This window comes from Exophiala aquamarina (assembly GCF_000709125.1).
Source record: "Exophiala aquamarina CBS 119918 chromosome Unknown aczIA-supercont1.1, whole genome shotgun sequence".
In the NCBI taxonomy this organism is placed as follows: Eukaryota; Fungi; Ascomycota; class Eurotiomycetes; order Chaetothyriales; family Herpotrichiellaceae; genus Exophiala; species Exophiala aquamarina.
Window position 1 is genome coordinate 853,254 of NW_013550587.1, and position 16,220 is coordinate 869,473.

At 50.0% G+C, this 16,220-nt stretch overlaps 8 protein-coding genes across 8 annotated transcripts; 3 read left to right on the forward strand and 5 right to left on the reverse strand.

Moving 5' to 3' along the window:
- Positions 1-689: 689 nt before the first annotated feature.
- A1O9_00309 (uncharacterized protein) lies at positions 690-1,037 on the reverse strand (the record flags this gene model as incomplete). Its single annotated transcript, XM_013409473.1, has 1 exon — positions 690-1,037. One exon carries the CDS (start codon positions 1,035-1,037, stop codon positions 690-692), a length of 348 nt encoding a protein of 115 aa, XP_013264927.1.
- A 50-nt stretch (positions 1,038-1,087) lies between these two features.
- On the reverse strand, positions 1,088-1,335 carry A1O9_00310 (uncharacterized protein; the record flags this gene model as incomplete). Its single annotated transcript, XM_013409474.1, has 2 exons — positions 1,088-1,221; positions 1,269-1,335. The coding sequence occupies 2 exons, from the start codon at positions 1,333-1,335 to the stop codon at positions 1,088-1,090; spliced, it is 201 nt and encodes a 66-aa protein (XP_013264928.1).
- Positions 1,336-1,850: 515 nt separating this feature from the next.
- On the forward strand, positions 1,851-3,064 carry A1O9_00311 (actin-like protein; the record flags this gene model as incomplete). The annotated part of the gene is made up of 2 exons (XM_013409475.1): positions 1,851-2,936; positions 3,002-3,064. The coding sequence occupies 2 exons, from the start codon at positions 1,851-1,853 to the stop codon at positions 3,062-3,064; spliced, it is 1,149 nt and encodes a 382-aa protein (XP_013264929.1).
- Positions 3,065-4,995: 1,931 nt separating this feature from the next.
- Positions 4,996-5,553, forward strand: A1O9_00312 (uncharacterized protein; the record flags this gene model as incomplete). The annotated part of the gene is made up of 1 exon (XM_013409476.1): positions 4,996-5,553. One exon carries the CDS (start codon positions 4,996-4,998, stop codon positions 5,551-5,553), a length of 558 nt encoding a protein of 185 aa, XP_013264930.1.
- Positions 5,554-6,280: 727 nt separating this feature from the next.
- Positions 6,281-8,067, reverse strand: A1O9_00313 (uncharacterized protein; the record flags this gene model as incomplete). Its single annotated transcript, XM_013409477.1, has 3 exons — positions 6,281-7,508; positions 7,556-7,975; positions 8,024-8,067. The coding sequence occupies 3 exons, from the start codon at positions 8,065-8,067 to the stop codon at positions 6,281-6,283; spliced, it is 1,692 nt and encodes a 563-aa protein (XP_013264931.1).
- Positions 8,068-9,860: 1,793 nt separating this feature from the next.
- A1O9_00314 (uncharacterized protein) lies at positions 9,861-10,669 on the forward strand (the record flags this gene model as incomplete). The annotated part of the gene is made up of 3 exons (XM_013409478.1): positions 9,861-10,011; positions 10,090-10,161; positions 10,239-10,669. 3 exons carry the CDS (start codon positions 9,861-9,863, stop codon positions 10,667-10,669), a joined length of 654 nt encoding a protein of 217 aa, XP_013264932.1.
- Positions 10,670-11,035: 366 nt separating this feature from the next.
- Positions 11,036-12,882, reverse strand: A1O9_00315 (uncharacterized protein; the record flags this gene model as incomplete). Its single annotated transcript, XM_013409479.1, has 2 exons — positions 11,036-12,623; positions 12,683-12,882. 2 exons carry the CDS (start codon positions 12,880-12,882, stop codon positions 11,036-11,038), a joined length of 1,788 nt encoding a protein of 595 aa, XP_013264933.1.
- Positions 12,883-13,652: 770 nt separating this feature from the next.
- On the reverse strand, positions 13,653-15,140 carry A1O9_00316 (uncharacterized protein; the record flags this gene model as incomplete). The annotated part of the gene is made up of 2 exons (XM_013409480.1): positions 13,653-14,569; positions 14,645-15,140. 2 exons carry the CDS (start codon positions 15,138-15,140, stop codon positions 13,653-13,655), a joined length of 1,413 nt encoding a protein of 470 aa, XP_013264934.1.
- Between the last annotated feature and the right edge of the window lie 1,080 nt (positions 15,141-16,220).

The window sequence follows — 16,220 nt, forward strand, 5'->3', positions numbered from 1 at the left end:
GGCTAGCAGGTTGGCATTCGTTGCAGTTTGAAAGGTCTTGGGACGAACTTGACTCAGGCATCACTTTTTTGAGTCAATTGCGTGATTCGGGATAACTTGGGTCAAGGTGTGGTGGCAGTGGACTCGATCTGGAGGGCTCGCTGTCTGCGATGCTGATGCAGATTGAGAATAGAATGGATCAAGAGTGTGAGGGCGAGGACAATAAGGATGGGAGTCAGTAAATAGCATGTTAGTGACAAGAATTCATACAGATGAAGAGAGAGTGGCATGGTGACATGTTGCGAACGCGTTATGTCTTGAGTGAAGGTCTGAAGAGTTTATGAGTTCATGTTTGTCGCAATGCACCTGCCAGTCACGTTGAGGGGACAGATGGGGCAGAATCTACCCGCACGATATTGGCAGGTTCGACCTTGATCACGAGGAGCATCCTTTTTGATAATGCAATGTCGATGCGAAGGTACCAAATGAGAGATCTGATATCATCTGACTTGTCGTTGGTTTGCTGTCAAGTGATTTGCTTTCAGTGAGGACTGGGCAGTCGTTTGCCACCGAAGGCTATCCGGTATGATCTCCGCGTTCGCGGGGGCTTTGGAACGGTTCAACGTACTCAGTCCACCCAACCAGCAGTGCATAATGTTCTTGATGCCAAAAATGTGTCGTTAAAACTCTCGTCTGAGACTGTCTTCTGTTCATCTCCTATTATCACCCATGCCAGGTGGACCACTTGCATGGAAGTCTGGAGGAGCTCCAGGGGCTTGATTTTGGCCAGGCACAGATCCAGCAGCAGGATTCGGACCACCAGGAGCAGGAGCGTTCTGTGCAGTTTGTTGGCCAGGCAGCGGGAAGCCACCTGGTGCGCCAGGTGGAGGAATTTGGAAGTTTGGAGGGAAACCTCCCGGGGGAGGAAATGGGAGATTTGGAGGTGGAATGCCATTGGGAGGGAACGGAGGGAATGGAGCTCCTCGACCACCAGGAGGAGGAATCATTCCAGGGCCCAAGGGAGGGGCACCCGGAACACCGAATGGCGGTGGCGGCATGCCTGCTCTGGGTTACTAATGATTCGAAAGCTGGGCGAGATATTGTTGCACTAACCTGGGAAGCCTGGCAGTGGCGGAGGAAACCCGACGGCAGCTTGTTGAAGCATTGGATTTGTCTGGCCTTCTGCGGCATATGAGGATGTAATGGAATCAATCACAGACTGCGCCTTCTCATGGCCGATTTCTCCTCTTTGTTAGCTGACGAGATCTCTGGAGGCATGCTTCACCTACGTTGGTAGTATTCCACCACGTTTCTGATGTGATTTCGACCAGTATTATGATCCTTACGGACGGACATGGAGTCGTGCGTGAGGTAGACATCACAGTAGTCGCAGAAGAGTGCTAGGCTTGTTAGTTGAGATGGATGAAGAAATTGCGGTAGGATACTTATATTTAGGCATCTTGAAGATAACTGTATGTAACGTGCGTTGATGGACTGGACTTGCGTTTGCGTCTGATTGATTGATTTCCTACACGAGTAACACACTAGAAAATAGTTGTTGATCAGCAGGAGTAGTGAGGGAAGAGATGTTATGGGTTGAAGTGGGAGGTGGAGGAATGTTAAGTTACAAAAGCGTGTACATAAGGGCGGTGAGAAGCGGCAGAATTATTATTTGGCAAGACCGCGTTTCTGGTGCGCAGTCTCCGTGTACGCGACTCCTGGATTGCTGTGACTACGATTCATCGCTTTTCACCCTTCCAGCATCTCTTCCTCAAGAAATGAGCTCACCGAGACTACTGCAATAACCTCTTGACGTACTTCAGGCCCATGTAAAGGGTCATCTACCTCCTTCATCCCTTTACTCTCTCGCCATGGCAGACGGTGGGAGCCTCCACAACGTGCCACTGGTACTGGACAATGGTAGTGGTACTATTCGAGCCGGCTTTGCTGGTTCGGATCTCCCAGCTGCTTACTTCCCTTCCTACGTCGGTCGCCCTAAGCACGTGCGGACTCTGGCTGGCGCACTCGAAGGGGACATTTTCATCGGCCCCAAGGTCCAGGAACTGCGAGGCCTTCTTAAAATCAAATACCCTCTCGAACATGGGATAGTCACTGATTGGGATGATATGGAGAAAATCTGGACCTACGTCTATGAACAAGAACTGAAGACACTGAGTGAAGAACACCCGGTCCTCCTGACTGAGGCTCCCCTAAATCCTAGACAAAACAGAGAGACCGCTGCTCAGATTCTGTTCGAGCAATTCAATGTCCCTGCGATATACATGTCCATCCAAGCAGTGCTCAGTCTGTACGCCAGCGGTCGCACCACGGGTCTTGTTCTTGACAGTGGCGATGGAGTTACACACGCTGTCCCAGTATACGACGGTTTCTCTATCACCAATGCGACCCGGCGTATTGACGTGGCAGGAAGAGATATCACAGAGCATCTGCAATTGTTGTTGAGGAAAAACGGACACGTTTTCCACACCAGTTCAGAGAAGGAGATCGTAAGGACAATCAAGGAAAAAACCTCTTACGTGGCCCTCGATCCTAGGAAAGAAGAGAAGGATTGGTCTCAAGGAATCTGGAAGAATGAGAAGAGGGATGTCGACTACGTTCTGCCCGACGGTCAAAAGATCAAGATCGGTGCAGAAAGATTCCGAGCCCCTGAAATCTTATTTGAGCCTGAGCTGATCGGGCTAGAATACCCGGGCTTGCATCAAATGGTGGTTGACTCTATCAATCGAACCGACATGGACCTTCGAAAGAATCTGTTTGGAAATGTCGTCCTGAGCGGTGGAACAACATTGTGTAAAGGGTTTCCGGACCGACTGCTGTATGAGATGCAACGACTGGCGGTCAAGGACATGAGAATTAAGATCTTTGCTCCCCCCGAAAGGAAGTATACCACCTGGATCGGTGGAAGTATCTTGGCGGGATTGAGCACATTCAGGAAGGTAAGTGACAGCGCGTTCAGCGGGTAAGCGAATGCAGGTGCAATGACACTAACAACGTGGTGTAGATGTGGGTCAGCATTGACGACTGGCATGAGAACCCAGACATCATCCACACCAAGTTCACCTGATCGTCGTTTCGTACAGAATACCGCGATCAGCAGCCAGCACCATCCAGCACCGACCGACTCTATGACGCTGGCTGGACTCTGGCTGTTTATGGACCATAAAGTCTGGCGGTGTACGGGGAATCCGTACCTTCGTGCTCGTTGACAGCCACGAGGCACTGCAAAGTTAGCCATCTGGACGGACACTTGAGAGCCTATCGGACCCAGCCAATGGCAAGGTCAAAAAGACAAATGGGTTGGAGTCAGTCAGAGTCAGAGCACCATCTGCTGATCTCATCGTTGGGCTAGGGAGATGTCCGGTATGCGAGGAGACCAAAGGTCCGGAATCTGGGGATGGCCAATGACAGGGTGCTAGCACGTCAACACTCTGACCAGACAGGGGGGTTGCTAGGGCGGCCCCAACTTGGGGGCGTGAATCCCTGAAGCAGGGGTGCTCCGACGGAGGAGGCAGCGGAATGGACATGGATTTACTCGTCAAGAGTGTTTGGTACCTGTCTGTTCCTTGCGCCGGGTCGGGTCAAGGGCTCCGTACACGTGTACGAACAGATTGGATAGCAGAGGACATGGGGACATGGAGGACAACAGGATAATCACAATGCTGGGGACGACAAAGGGCTGGCCTGCGCCGTCCAGATGCAGGAGGGTGAAGAGTTTTTCAGAGGTGCATCAAAGGCAGCATTGTGATGGAGTTCGATGAGGTTTCCATTACCCCCAGGAAACCACGTCCCCTCGCGTCAGGCCAAGTCAGGCACAGGCTATTACCCCATAGTTTGGTGGGAAGCGGCGCGTGGCGTTGAGGACAAGGGAGGACAAGGAGGACAAGGCTCGTGATGTCTCGGCATGACTAACGAATTACCATTCCAGCCAATTCCAGGCCATAAATCCTGGCAACCATCGAACCCATGACACCTAAAGCTGTAGTCTGTGCGATTCTCCCATCACGTGTGCTCCATCTGTGCACATTTCCGCTCGTGTGGCTACGTTCCATCATGGCAAATTTGCACCCTGCTTGGCTCCAAGAATCCTTTTCACCTGTCTCGCCATCAGCGGCCCCAGCCCAATTGCCAGCCATTTCCCTCGTAAGCTAGAGTGCTAGCCCACACTGTTGCAAATCCGGGGTGATCTAAGCACCTATTCTCAGCGCAGATGACGCCAAACCTCAATTTCCTCGCCTCATCCCCAGACCATCGTGACCAAGAAAAAATTTGCACCAGGTCGTGTTGTCATCACAGCCCTCACGGCCCGCCTACTGATCTGGATACTCTTTGTTGCTGCGGCGGACACCGCAAGAAATTTTCCGCGCTTTGCAGTTAACGGCAACCTCTTTCCACTCTCCTCCCCTCTACAGCACCATTGTATGTTTCGCGCTTTGCAGTTAACGGCATCTCTTTGAGAAGATGCTGGATTTCATCGTGTAATCTGCCGCCCGTTCCTTCCACTCGAGCTTGATGACTGGCGTCTTTGTAGCCCTTCAGGCGCCGTTGGTCCTCTGCTTTTGCCCCTCTCCGGTCGTGAATCCATCCTAACCCTTGCAGGCTTTGCAGAAGGTGATGTACCTCGTGAGTGCATTTTTCTGGGTTTCACGGCCTGTGTCACCACATCCGTACATCGTAAGCCACCGTTGCAAATTTGCAATCCATGGAGAATATTCGAGAGTTTCACTCAGGCACTTCACACCATCCCCGTATATATTCCCCTGCTCCCCTTCCCACCCACACCCTATCTTGACCTTTGAATGGACTTTTGCTCGTTGTTCATCAGATAAAACAGTTGACCATACACCATCCAACAATACCTCGTCCTTCACTTTCCACCCACCATACTACAACCACCACACAATCCATATCACCTGATCTCACCTGACCACACTAGACCCAAGTCGTCTCCCAACAACACCACAGCCTCCAATCAACCAATCACAGATACAACACACGATGTCTTCCATCTCATCGTCAAATCGCTACTCAATCGTAGAGCCACATCCATCGGTTCCAGCATCCCACTACTTCACCACAGGCCGGGGCGGAGCTGGTAACCGGGTAAAGGCACCGAGCTCAGTAACACGCGGCAGCGACGCATCAGGGCCGGCGGCACGAGTGAACCTAGCCACACACTACAACCCACCCAAGACATTCACCACGGGTCGCGGCGGCGCCGGCAACGTGCACCCCAGCTCCGAGCGCGCCATCTTCTCCTTTGACGAGGAGCTCGAGCGCCAACTGTCGCAAGAACGACACGCCGCCCCCGTCTACCACGTCGGACGCGGCGGCGCCGGCAACGTCTCGTCGTCGTCGTCGTCGTCGTCATCGGGCTCTTCAGCCTCGCAGAAACACAATGTCGGCAGTATCTCTGGCTGGGCCAGCCAGAGGCGGCGCAGCACCGACAGGGAATCCTTCGCCTCGTCGGGTTCCACCTCAAGCGAGTCTGGCGCTGACTACGTCAACCGCAACCTGAAGAAGGGCTTCAAGAAGATGTTGGGCTCCGGCTACTAAGTCCAACCGATCCCAAAATCCCATCTGCATCTGTGACGCATTGCTCCTGAGCATCTTGGGGATCAAGCGCTCGGTATGCCCGCCAGCTACCCTTCAATTTGGTTTTGGCGTGGAGTTCCTGGGGTCTACCAGCCAACTTTTCTCTGCTTCTGGGTTTTTTTTCCGCGCTGTTGCGAGCATGAACATGGGGACAGGGGAATAATGGGAACACAGGGGCCCTACAAAAAATGCATCATCAACTCCGGAAACAACTTCACACCTTATGGGGGAGCGGGCGGAGTCTATACTTTCTTACGTCTTTTTGTTCTTTTCGCCACCTCCGTTGGCCCATGGAGACATGGCCGCAGGATCAGAAGGTGCATTTACGAGTACATCTGGCATGTATGAACATACGTCATTCTGCCATGGAGTATCTTTGTCGACGAATTTCCTTCTTCTGTTGCTATTGAGCATAACGACACAACCACGGTCCTGGCGTTTCATCCCAAGTCAACATATTATTTAGCGTTACGAGCATGTTTCATTTAGGCATTACATACTTCATCGGTCATCCTAGAGCGGATTGATCCAACGTAATTCTCTATGCCCTCTATGATCTCTTGAGCTCTCTCTCTCTTCGAAAAGAATTCGATTTTCGGTGCGGTGTAGTGTCCTAACGGGACGTCTTTCCTTGGTCTTCTGTTCCTTTGAATCGTCATTATTACGAGGCACTGTTGCTTTACCCCGCTCACCCGATCCTGCGCTCAATGCCTTGTCGGCTGACGGTGAGATACTTGACACCCTTGTAAGGCCGAACGCCATCACCCAAGCCCTTGGATTTCTTGACGTCAACAAGAAGCGCGTCGACTTTGATGCCACTGGGGAGCCAGCCTTTGACATTGAAAGAAACCGCGATCGACCGCGGCATGAGCAACCTACTCGCTTGAGATTTCTTGGCCCCGTTGCCCGTTGAAGTTCCGGCTGCAGGAGTCGATCGGATCCCATCTTGTAGGTCGGTCTGATCGGCAACGGCATCTTCCTCATAGTAACCTGCCACGCTGTTCGCTTTCCCGAGTTCGGACGCTTCCACATCGTTGTCGTCATTGGCAATTGACAATGCGTTTAGTGGCCCAGTCACTGTTCCTGTCAAGACCGCTACTCCGTTGATCGATGCGCCGTCTTTGGTAGGCACCTTCCACTCAATTACTTTCTCGAATGCATTGAAGCTAGCTTCGCCTCGAGATGGTTTAATTTCTGTGACATTGCGAACTTCACGTGGGAACGGTATTGTCACAACCAGGGCTTCAAGCGATGGAGCGCTGGAATTGCCCGCATTGGCACTTCCAAAAGAAAATGGCCCAGTACTTGATGCTGACCGTGAGGTGCCGGGCTTGCTTGACGAGGCAACCCCCGGGAAATTGTTGTTAAGTGTCAATCTGGCTTCAAATTCGGTCCCTGAGCTACCGAGTCCTGGTCGTAAATCAACAGTCGCTGGGAGATATATCCGATCGCTCTGGCTTGGCGGTTGATCGTTGTTTAAGTTTGTTGGCATTAGATCTGTTTCATACCCGCCTAGCATGAATCGGCCGTCCGGTGGCACAAAGGACAACTCCCCTGGGTGCTCCTTCCAGCGTGCAAGCCGTACGCAAGGGTGGAAAACTGGGTTCTGCATGGTCCGAGCAATTCCTGAAGATTTGGCACTACTAGTACCTCCCGGAGCATTCAATGTCAGTAGGAGATCCGGAACGCCAGATATCTTAGCTGTGAATGCGATGGCACCATGAGAACGAGCTGAAATAGGACGACCTGACGGAGCAAAGATGACGGACAAACTTTCTATAATGTCGACATAAAGCTCGTTCGACGTGTGGCGCACGTTTGACTTTCTCCAGGGGATTGCAGGTCCTGCAGAAGGTGAAACTGTCGGACGAAGGCTTGCAGCGAAAGAATTCTGTGGACCGAGAGCCGGAGATGCCCTGGAGGTTCAGCAGATATCAATGGTTGTGACAACAGCGGAGCATACCCTGGCAAGCCAACCTGAGTAAATAACTTCCCAATCAACGAAGAGACCTCGACCAACTCTCGTAAGGAATTGGGCTCTGTATTGCAGACGACCCCGCCATCACACATTTCCCCAAGTAGTTGCGCGACGATCTCATAATTGTCTTGTATCTTGACTGTCAACAGGGGGGTTCCAAGGAAGTCCTCGAATACATCGATAAGTCGATGGAGGAAGTCTAGTATCGCAAGGGGTTGCGCATCTTTGAGAGCTACTGCAACCAGAAGAAGATTCCCTTGGGTTACGGAATAAGCGGTCGCAGATGGAGCAAGATCTGAAAGGTGGAGGACAGAAGGCCGAGGAGAGGCTCGGCTTAGAATGCTGGAGATGAGAAGGTTGGCCGTCGGTGGTCGGCCGTTGTAAACGTGTTCGAGGACACACTCACTGTTCTCGTTAGCAGGTTGAGATATTAATGCAAAGAAAACAGCATACTTGTGTTCGTCAAAGATGTAGAGCGCATCGATGTTGACGCTCATCGTTGGAAGTCGTCAGTGTTCGCTTCATTATCAACGCAGGGTAGATGGTGAGTGATGTGGGAACGCGTGCACGTGTTCCACAGAATGATCTAATCTTATCATGAGTACTGTCGTGTGGGTGAGTTTCACCTAGTGAGCTGTTTACCCCGCGATTACATAATATCACACGCAAAACCAAATTGCCTCCTACCAAGTACGAGTCAGTTTTTGGCGGCTGAGTGGACTCGGTACATCTATGACCCAATCGACTGCCATCCGCCAGTTGATTACGGGGTACTAGTCGTTCCAAAAGAGATGTTAGCTCCTACATTATCGATCTGCTGCGCTCTGGACTCACGCTAAAGGTCAACCAGCCAAGGGTTCAAGACTGCTATTAATGAGCGGCCAGGACAAGCCTTCATGGCTGCTGCATGGGGGCTTTAAAAGGTGCTTGAAATGGCAAGTGCTTGCTTTGTGTCCTACCAGCCGTCCTGCCAGCGTCCCGTCCAAGGATATCGATTCAGTGCCGAGGACGAGGTCGTTCATCTTCAGATGGGCCAACTCAGAGCGAAGCTTCCCAAGCCTCATGATTGATGTGGTCTTACAATCCTTGGCGTGATAACAAATATCACGTTCAGCCCGACAGTATCAATGATCTCATCCATCCGAGTCAACAAATTGCGGCACAGTCAGAGATAAACCGGCAATATCTCAATTATTTTGAGTTCTGGTCCCATCACATGGAAGCTCTGAAATGGACCGTTACGCGTCAGACCTTTCAGCTGTGCTCAGAGAGTTGGAAGTTTAAGCATTCGGACACCTATTTTCTGGCCAGCACTAAACGATAGCTGCCGTGTATGAGCTACGGCCGATCATCTTTAGGTGCCCATTACTATGAGGCTCCTGATTTGCTTCAATGGAAAGCACACTTTGTCGAAGCGGCCACGAGCGACGACCCCATGCTATCTTCCAGATCTTACGAGTAGTAGGCAAGGCATGATCTTAAGCCTGAATGTGTAAGCTGGTGTGAGGGGCATTGGTCCTTTCGAACCACATGCAAAAGATGATTTGTTGCCTTGGACGCCAACGCTGTTCTCAAACAGAATGCCTCGATCTGTGGCTGCCGTCGCTTAGACGAAGGTTAGGCCCTAGAGAATCATGCTTCTCGACCGGCGTCAATCAGCTCGACCTCTTTTCGTGTGGCGTAACTCAAAGCTGAACGCCTTCCCATTAGGCAACCTTCAAGTCCTTGTTCATTTCGCCCAATGGTTCTGGTGTATTTCATTTGCGTCTCGTGTGGCCGAACATGATCCCGTACCCGTCTTTCAGCAGCGAGTGCATATATTAGCCAGCGGTGTCCTGCCGGGTCATCTCTGCACAGGAATTCACCATCTCGCCCTGCGTCCAAACTCGCCGAAACAGCACAACATAAATCACAGTGCCACCCTCCAAAATTGTGCCAAGCATGGACCTCAGGACAATGTTTCCTGCTTCGCAGGAGAAGCCGCCCTACCAGTATAGCGTCGGCGCAAACCTCTCAAAAAAGAAAACTGGAGTTGGTCCAGTAAATGGGACAACAATTGCCGTAGGTAGCGTTTCATGTCTCACAATGCCTACTGATGCGGAGTTTCCTGCGTCAGCTTCTTCGAGATCATTACAACCTTTCGACATGGATACTCCTCGGCTGCGTCATTCAATCGGGCGTTTATTTCATATTTCCACGCTCCCACGCAGCCTTTCCAGCTTTACTTCTCTTCGGTTGGGGCATTGTGGATGTCTTATTGATGCATTTCGGATTGAAGTATAACGTCTACATGGACGGCGTGATTGCTGGCAAGTGGAGTGTGGCATATCCCAGTCTACAGGAGACGGAAGTGGTGAATGGAAAGCCTGGGGACAATGGACCAGGCGCCGTAATGATTCTGGGTACACGATCGAACTCTCCGATGGGGTTCTTAGCCGATGGTATGAGCTTTTTCTTTATCTCCACTTGGCGCTTTCGATCGCAACACCATGAATGGAATTGACAGTGCCACTGAATAGGATTCAAAGAAGTTGGGGATCGATTCCGTGATATGATAGCACAACTTGAAGAAACGAGAGAAGAGAGCGGCTGTAAGCTATTCCACGCCTCATTGTCAGTTGAAACTCAATGTTCACATACTGACGCTTCGACTTGGATGCACAAACAGTGATGGGTATGTCATCATGGATCAGCGCTGGAGAACGATCTTCACGCAACGAATACGCTACGATAAGCTACTGGCGGTCCGTCGAAGATATCCATCGTTTTGCGCTATCTCAAATCCACAAGGATACGTGGCAATGGTGGAACGACACAGCCAAGAAACACAAACATATCGGTATTATGCACGAAATATTTGCCTTGCCCGAGCGCTCCGGCTGGGAAGGGATTTATGTAAATTATCAACTAACCGGCTTGGGTGCAACTACTCGCCCTGTCCGGAACAAGGAATCTGGTGAGGCAATGTGGATAAATCCAATTGTGGATGCCAGCAGGGGTGTATACAGGACTAGCCGTGGCAGAATGTCCAAAGGAGATCCTGATGGGAAAGGATCAACAGCGATGCCAAAGGACCCCGACGTCTATAACAGGGTTTAAAGACAGCATAAAACAGTCTCAGGCACCTGAGGTTTATCCTTTCATTTCTAGCTCTACCAAGCCCCAGGTTTTTATTTCAGCGTTCCAAATTGGCTGATCCGGTGAATCAAAGAATATCCATACACGAGCGATCTCTGTGCTGTTCAGGAAGCGTAGATGAATAGGACCTATTTCTCAACATCGTCACCAAATGTTCAAAGTTGGATTCCCTTTGATCAACACTATAGTGAACCAAGCAACCTCCTAATTCACGATATCTGAGCTTGAGAGGTGGCTCTCGATCCTAAACGCCTCGAAATGTTCAACGATGCCCGAGCCAGCACACTCAAGTCCATGCCTCACTGCATAGACCTAAACAATGGTTCATCACCGTTTCTTATACCACTTGAAATCGCTATGAAACTGAGAGGGAAGATGGCAGTCGTTTGCCGATAACCAGTACACTTTGCCATGTTGTCGTAATTCCGTAGCAATGGGATCAAGAAGCGGGGCGACATGGGGATCCTTTGCCGGGTCATTGATCACTTGTATCTCAAAGGAGCCATTTTCGAACACGTTCGGTGGCCCTTCGACGTCCCAATCCTGCTCGGGGGCGGGGTCACCTAAATTATCGGCTTCCCATGACTCTAAAGCACCCGCATCCGAATCATTGCCATCGTGTTCGATCACACGCTGGTCTCGGTAGTCGTCATGGTCTAAGAAACCGAGTTCTGGTGGATTCGGGCCGAAGCAAATTTGCTCTCTGTGCCATCGGTTCAAAGCAGCTATTTCTTCCTCATCGGAATAGTCGTCTTCCACAATATCATTTTCGTCATCTCCTGCCATGTCGATTCCAGGCACTAGAGTAGCTTCCAACTGCGTTATTGGATTGTGGAGATATGGAGCTGGGCAGTCAGGCGGATATGGATTCTCTCCTGTTTTGATGTAGCGGATCATGCGGACCTCGACGTCGAAAGTGTACTTCGCAAAGACCTGGTTTCTGCGTGTTGATTGGTACTCCCAATCACCTTCATCATATACACCATGCTCTCGATGTTCTATGCGGTCTCTTTGGTAAGCATCTCCGAAGTGCCTGATGCGTTCACAAGCTCTCACAGCCCAACGGAGCACGATTGGGTCTTTTCGTGGAAGAGATGTCGGGTCAATCTCGAAAATGAAATGAATAAAGCATGGTCTGAAGTGGTGGCCAATCCCATCTCGCCGTTCAGGGCAGTGTCGATTCCTTAAGTCAGACACCGCCGCTCGCCGAAACGTAAGAGAAGGGATTCTGAAAGGCGAATTTTCTGGAGAAAGAAAATAGTCGATAGCCACTTGCTGGCGCCAGTTAAACCGCCAGTACAAGCGGTCGCACTCTTCATACCAGTCGTCTCCGACCGGTCCACGGTAAACCCGACCCAAGTCTGTCCAGAACCGCTCAGTTTCCTTGTCATTGATCCCTGTAGTGTTGCATATTAGGAGGTTCATGTATTCAGAAAATGGTTTATCCGCGACCCGGAACATCCGATCCCCGTCCATGCCGAGAAAACTAAGGCACTCGTGTCTCTCTAACCCAGCACCACAAAAAGTCATCGTGAACTGAAACATTGTGATTGAGTTCTCGTCATCGGTATCATCAGCGAAGAATATGGAAGACCCCTCCGCGGCGGTGGTAAATTCAAGTTGTAACGGGTGAGAGCCTTCCAGAGAGGCTACCTCATTGCGACGATCGTTATGGGCAGACCAGAATTTTCTCGAGTTTGTATCTGATAAATCGACTTTATAGTTCTGAATCACTCTCTGAGCATAAGAGATAAGGTCCGACCTTTGCGATAGACGATCGACTGCAGCACTGAGTAAGTTTCGTGAGAACTCTAGTACCCATGAATTAATACACCACCGGGCACGAAGCACTGCCTTAGTGATAGATCGGGCCATCCATGGAGAAACTGGATCCGGCAGCAGTGGTATCATGAAACTGTGAGACTGGTTAATAGCATGAAAAGGATGGTCGAGGTACACTAACTAAGCACTTACGAAAGACTCAGATGATCGAGAACGTCGTGCAATTGATGCGCGTAAAACGCAACCGCGAAGGCAGTTCTACAAAGTGAATCATTCCCAGAAAGCCTGTGAGCTATCCGGGGCGACGCCACAAAAAGATTACCATTCAGGCATCTGAGAAAGATCTCTTCGAGTATCTCTGTGGGAAGCTCTTCGAAGAGAGCCTTCGACATCACGGTTGACAAGGCGATAGTTTGTACGGCGGCTCTTGCTTTCTGAGATGATGAATTGTGTTGCTTGCAAGCAGAGAGTCGAGACGAAGGCAAAGCTCAATTTCAATACAGCATGGCTGCCAAGAAGAAATTCGGGGGCGGACATGAAACAGTGTAATCAAATGGCGAATCTGAGGCGGGTTGCGTAGAGAGAAACACCTCTTCGACCTCTAGTCTTCGGCCGAGAAAGACATTATTGATTGAGAAGTCGCCATGATCATTGACAAGATTTTCGCAATCCATCAACCAAGATCCTGGGGCACGTAGATTCCATGGCAATTCTACGGCATACCACTAGACAGTATGCTCATTGCGGCTAATTGGATGTGGCGACAGATTCGTGAGAGAGAAGAGAGAAGAGATTTTGATTACTACGCTGAGACGGGGCGGTTTTCCTGGGCTTTAGCCAAATCTTACGCAAGCGAAGAAAGAGTATTGGAGATGGAGTATGCAGTACTTACAGTAGGAGGTCTAAATTGACCATAGCCATCGACTGCAGATCACATGACTACCCACGTGATACTATTTCAGCCTTGCTCTCCTATCCCTAAAATGGACGGGTCTACCAGTCAAATCATTTATGATAGTCTAACTTGCGGACCAAACTCCCACGGAGGGGATCACCGAAGCGTACCTCCTCACAATCAAGGAAAATGTACCGATTTATTCTTGCACTTCATGACCAACGCTGTGGTAATAATGCTTTTAGCACATCTTTGTACACTTGCCCTCTATGCATCTTCCATCAACTCGAAGAAGTCGTCCGCAGTAATACCATCCTGTAGATCCATAGCTTGGATGTACTCCAGTCTCGTAATACCATATACAATATCCTGATCCATGCCGTACCGCAACAGTATTGGATTCTTGAAATAAAACGCCCTTCGCCGGTCCCACGATCTTCGTGTCATCACCTTTAGCATCGTCGTCAGCCGGCGCTTTACTAAGTCCCTTTGTCGCTGAGCACTATATGAGAACCTGGCCAGGTCGTCAAGAACTTCGAGACCGCTTGCGATCACCGACATGATTTTCCCAGAGTTGATCAAGTCCGAAACCTTCCCGGCTGCGGTGAGGACGTCCAGGCCCGTTGTGATTGCATATTCGATACAGGGGCTTGTGATCTTTAAGTCAGTAAGTGAGTTTTTCGTTTTCTCATCGCTGTTAAGATACTGCACGAGTTCTAGTATTTGGTGAGCGTTTGAGTATGCGGCTCTAACATGTCCTGCGTTGGCCACAGGATCCAATGCTGCATGACAAACATAGCGGTGCAAGTGTAGATTCGCGTAGTGGTATAATATTTGTAAATTGAAAAAGCACAACTTCTTTCCACTCTGATTTGGAGCCTTGTGCAAAGACTTCTTCCAGATGTTCAAGCGTGTTTCAATTTCGCCGTAGAACGACAGAAATGTCTTGACATCTGCTGAAGTTCGGTGGTATTGCTGGTGGTAAGAAAACTTAACGACTTCATGAAACATTGCTGCTATCTGTATCAGATGACCGAAAGTTTCCAGATCTCCAGATCGGTCCGCAGGTCCTGGATTGCATTCTGCTGTCTCCAACGGTCTGAGTGATTCTAGGTCGATCGCTTCTCTTGACTGGAAAGGGTTTCCAATACGTGGCAAGCATAAGTCATAGTCGGACAACGGTGCTGTTAGAAAAGGGGTTGTGTAGCATCCGTTCAAGCATTCAATGATAAAAGCTGACCACGTTAATCTTCGCCTACAATCAACAAGGGTGGTGATCTCGAAGAGAGATTCCCATGCTCCACTTCTTGATGCAGCAGAAATGCCTGCTTCCGTATTAAACTGCAGGCCAAGAATCGTGCGTATTGTCGAACCAGAGGAATTCCATGCTCGCTTATACTCCCCTCGTGAGATGGCCAACAACGTTGATAGGAGATATGTTGCCGCCAATTGAAACGTGAGGATGCCACCACACTGGTTTATTCCTTCTTGCACGTTTTCTGACAAAACAGAGGTCCAAGTATGTGGGGTCGAATCTTCCACAAAAACCGAGCCAACCGCCATGACTGCGTAAATCATCATCTGGTCCGACAGGGACTTATGCTTACAGTTTCTCACCCATGGCACAAACGAAGCCTTAGGTATCGCTAAAGAAATTTGCTTGTCCACGAAAGTGAAGAACCTTTCAATGTAATCTAACGTCAACTCTCGATCAATTTCAAAGGGATCTGCTTGTAATGAAAACTGAGGAGTCATTGTTGCCATCAATGGAGACCGTGATAAGACTTCTGACTTAGTGTTTGGTGTATTTTGGTGAGTACCATTAAGAGGCGCTGCTGGAAATGGGAGTAACATAGTCTTCCTTCGTGCGTGCTGGCCGATAGTTGCACTAGACAACTCTTCCCTCGTTGTCCGTGAGCCATCCAGGGTTTTCTTGGCCGCTCGTATTGATGATACTACAGACTCAGATGCTGAGACCTCCTGAGGAGAAACAACTCTTTGTGGAGCATTTATGTGGGGTGATGATATTTTGGCCCAAACCTCCTCCGTCGGGGCGAGAGACTTCTCAGATAGACGGAAGTCTGTGCTCGCCCGGCTGAAGGATATTCTGACATCCTCTTAGTATTTAGGAAGCTTTTATGAGTTAGGGAAGGGACAAGGGACGTCTGCTACTGACATTGATTCAGCATTGCATTCGTAGCCACGTTTCTGGCAGTACATGCACTTTGGCAGACGGAGTCGACATTTCACCTGAGGATAAGATCAGGATCATGTAAGACGTAAAAGCCAGCAACAAGTACCTTTTTCTCTCGACAAGTATCACAAGCCTTCTGCAGACGTTTTCTTTGCCTCCCAGACTTTGTGAGAGCTATCTGCTCATCCGAAGTGAAGAGCAGGTTCGCATCTCGCCCAACTTTGCTTTCGCATGAGCACGGGGTGAGGCTGGGACCAGGAGCAGAGATCTGCTCGGTTTTGATACATCTTTGGGGGGAACGTGGTAGATCCATTCTTGCAAGGACGTCTGGTACTGCATCACTCGTCTTTGTAGCTCTCAGTTTGCAATAGGATGGGATCTCGTGGTGATTGACCGCTGCTGTTGCGGAAGCATTACATTCCACTCGGGGTATTGTATTGGCTGATTTGGTGAAATTGTTGAGGACCAAGGCTGGCCTGAGTGACTCTGGGTTTGGATGTAGTTCGGCTCCTATGGTTGAAAGAAGTTCTTGAAATGATGGCAGACTCCACTGACATGGGCTTGATCTCATCAAAGCTTGGCCGTTCCAAGCAGGTTGCCCCATTTTGGACCTCGATTCTCTTCAAGTCTTTAGGTATGGG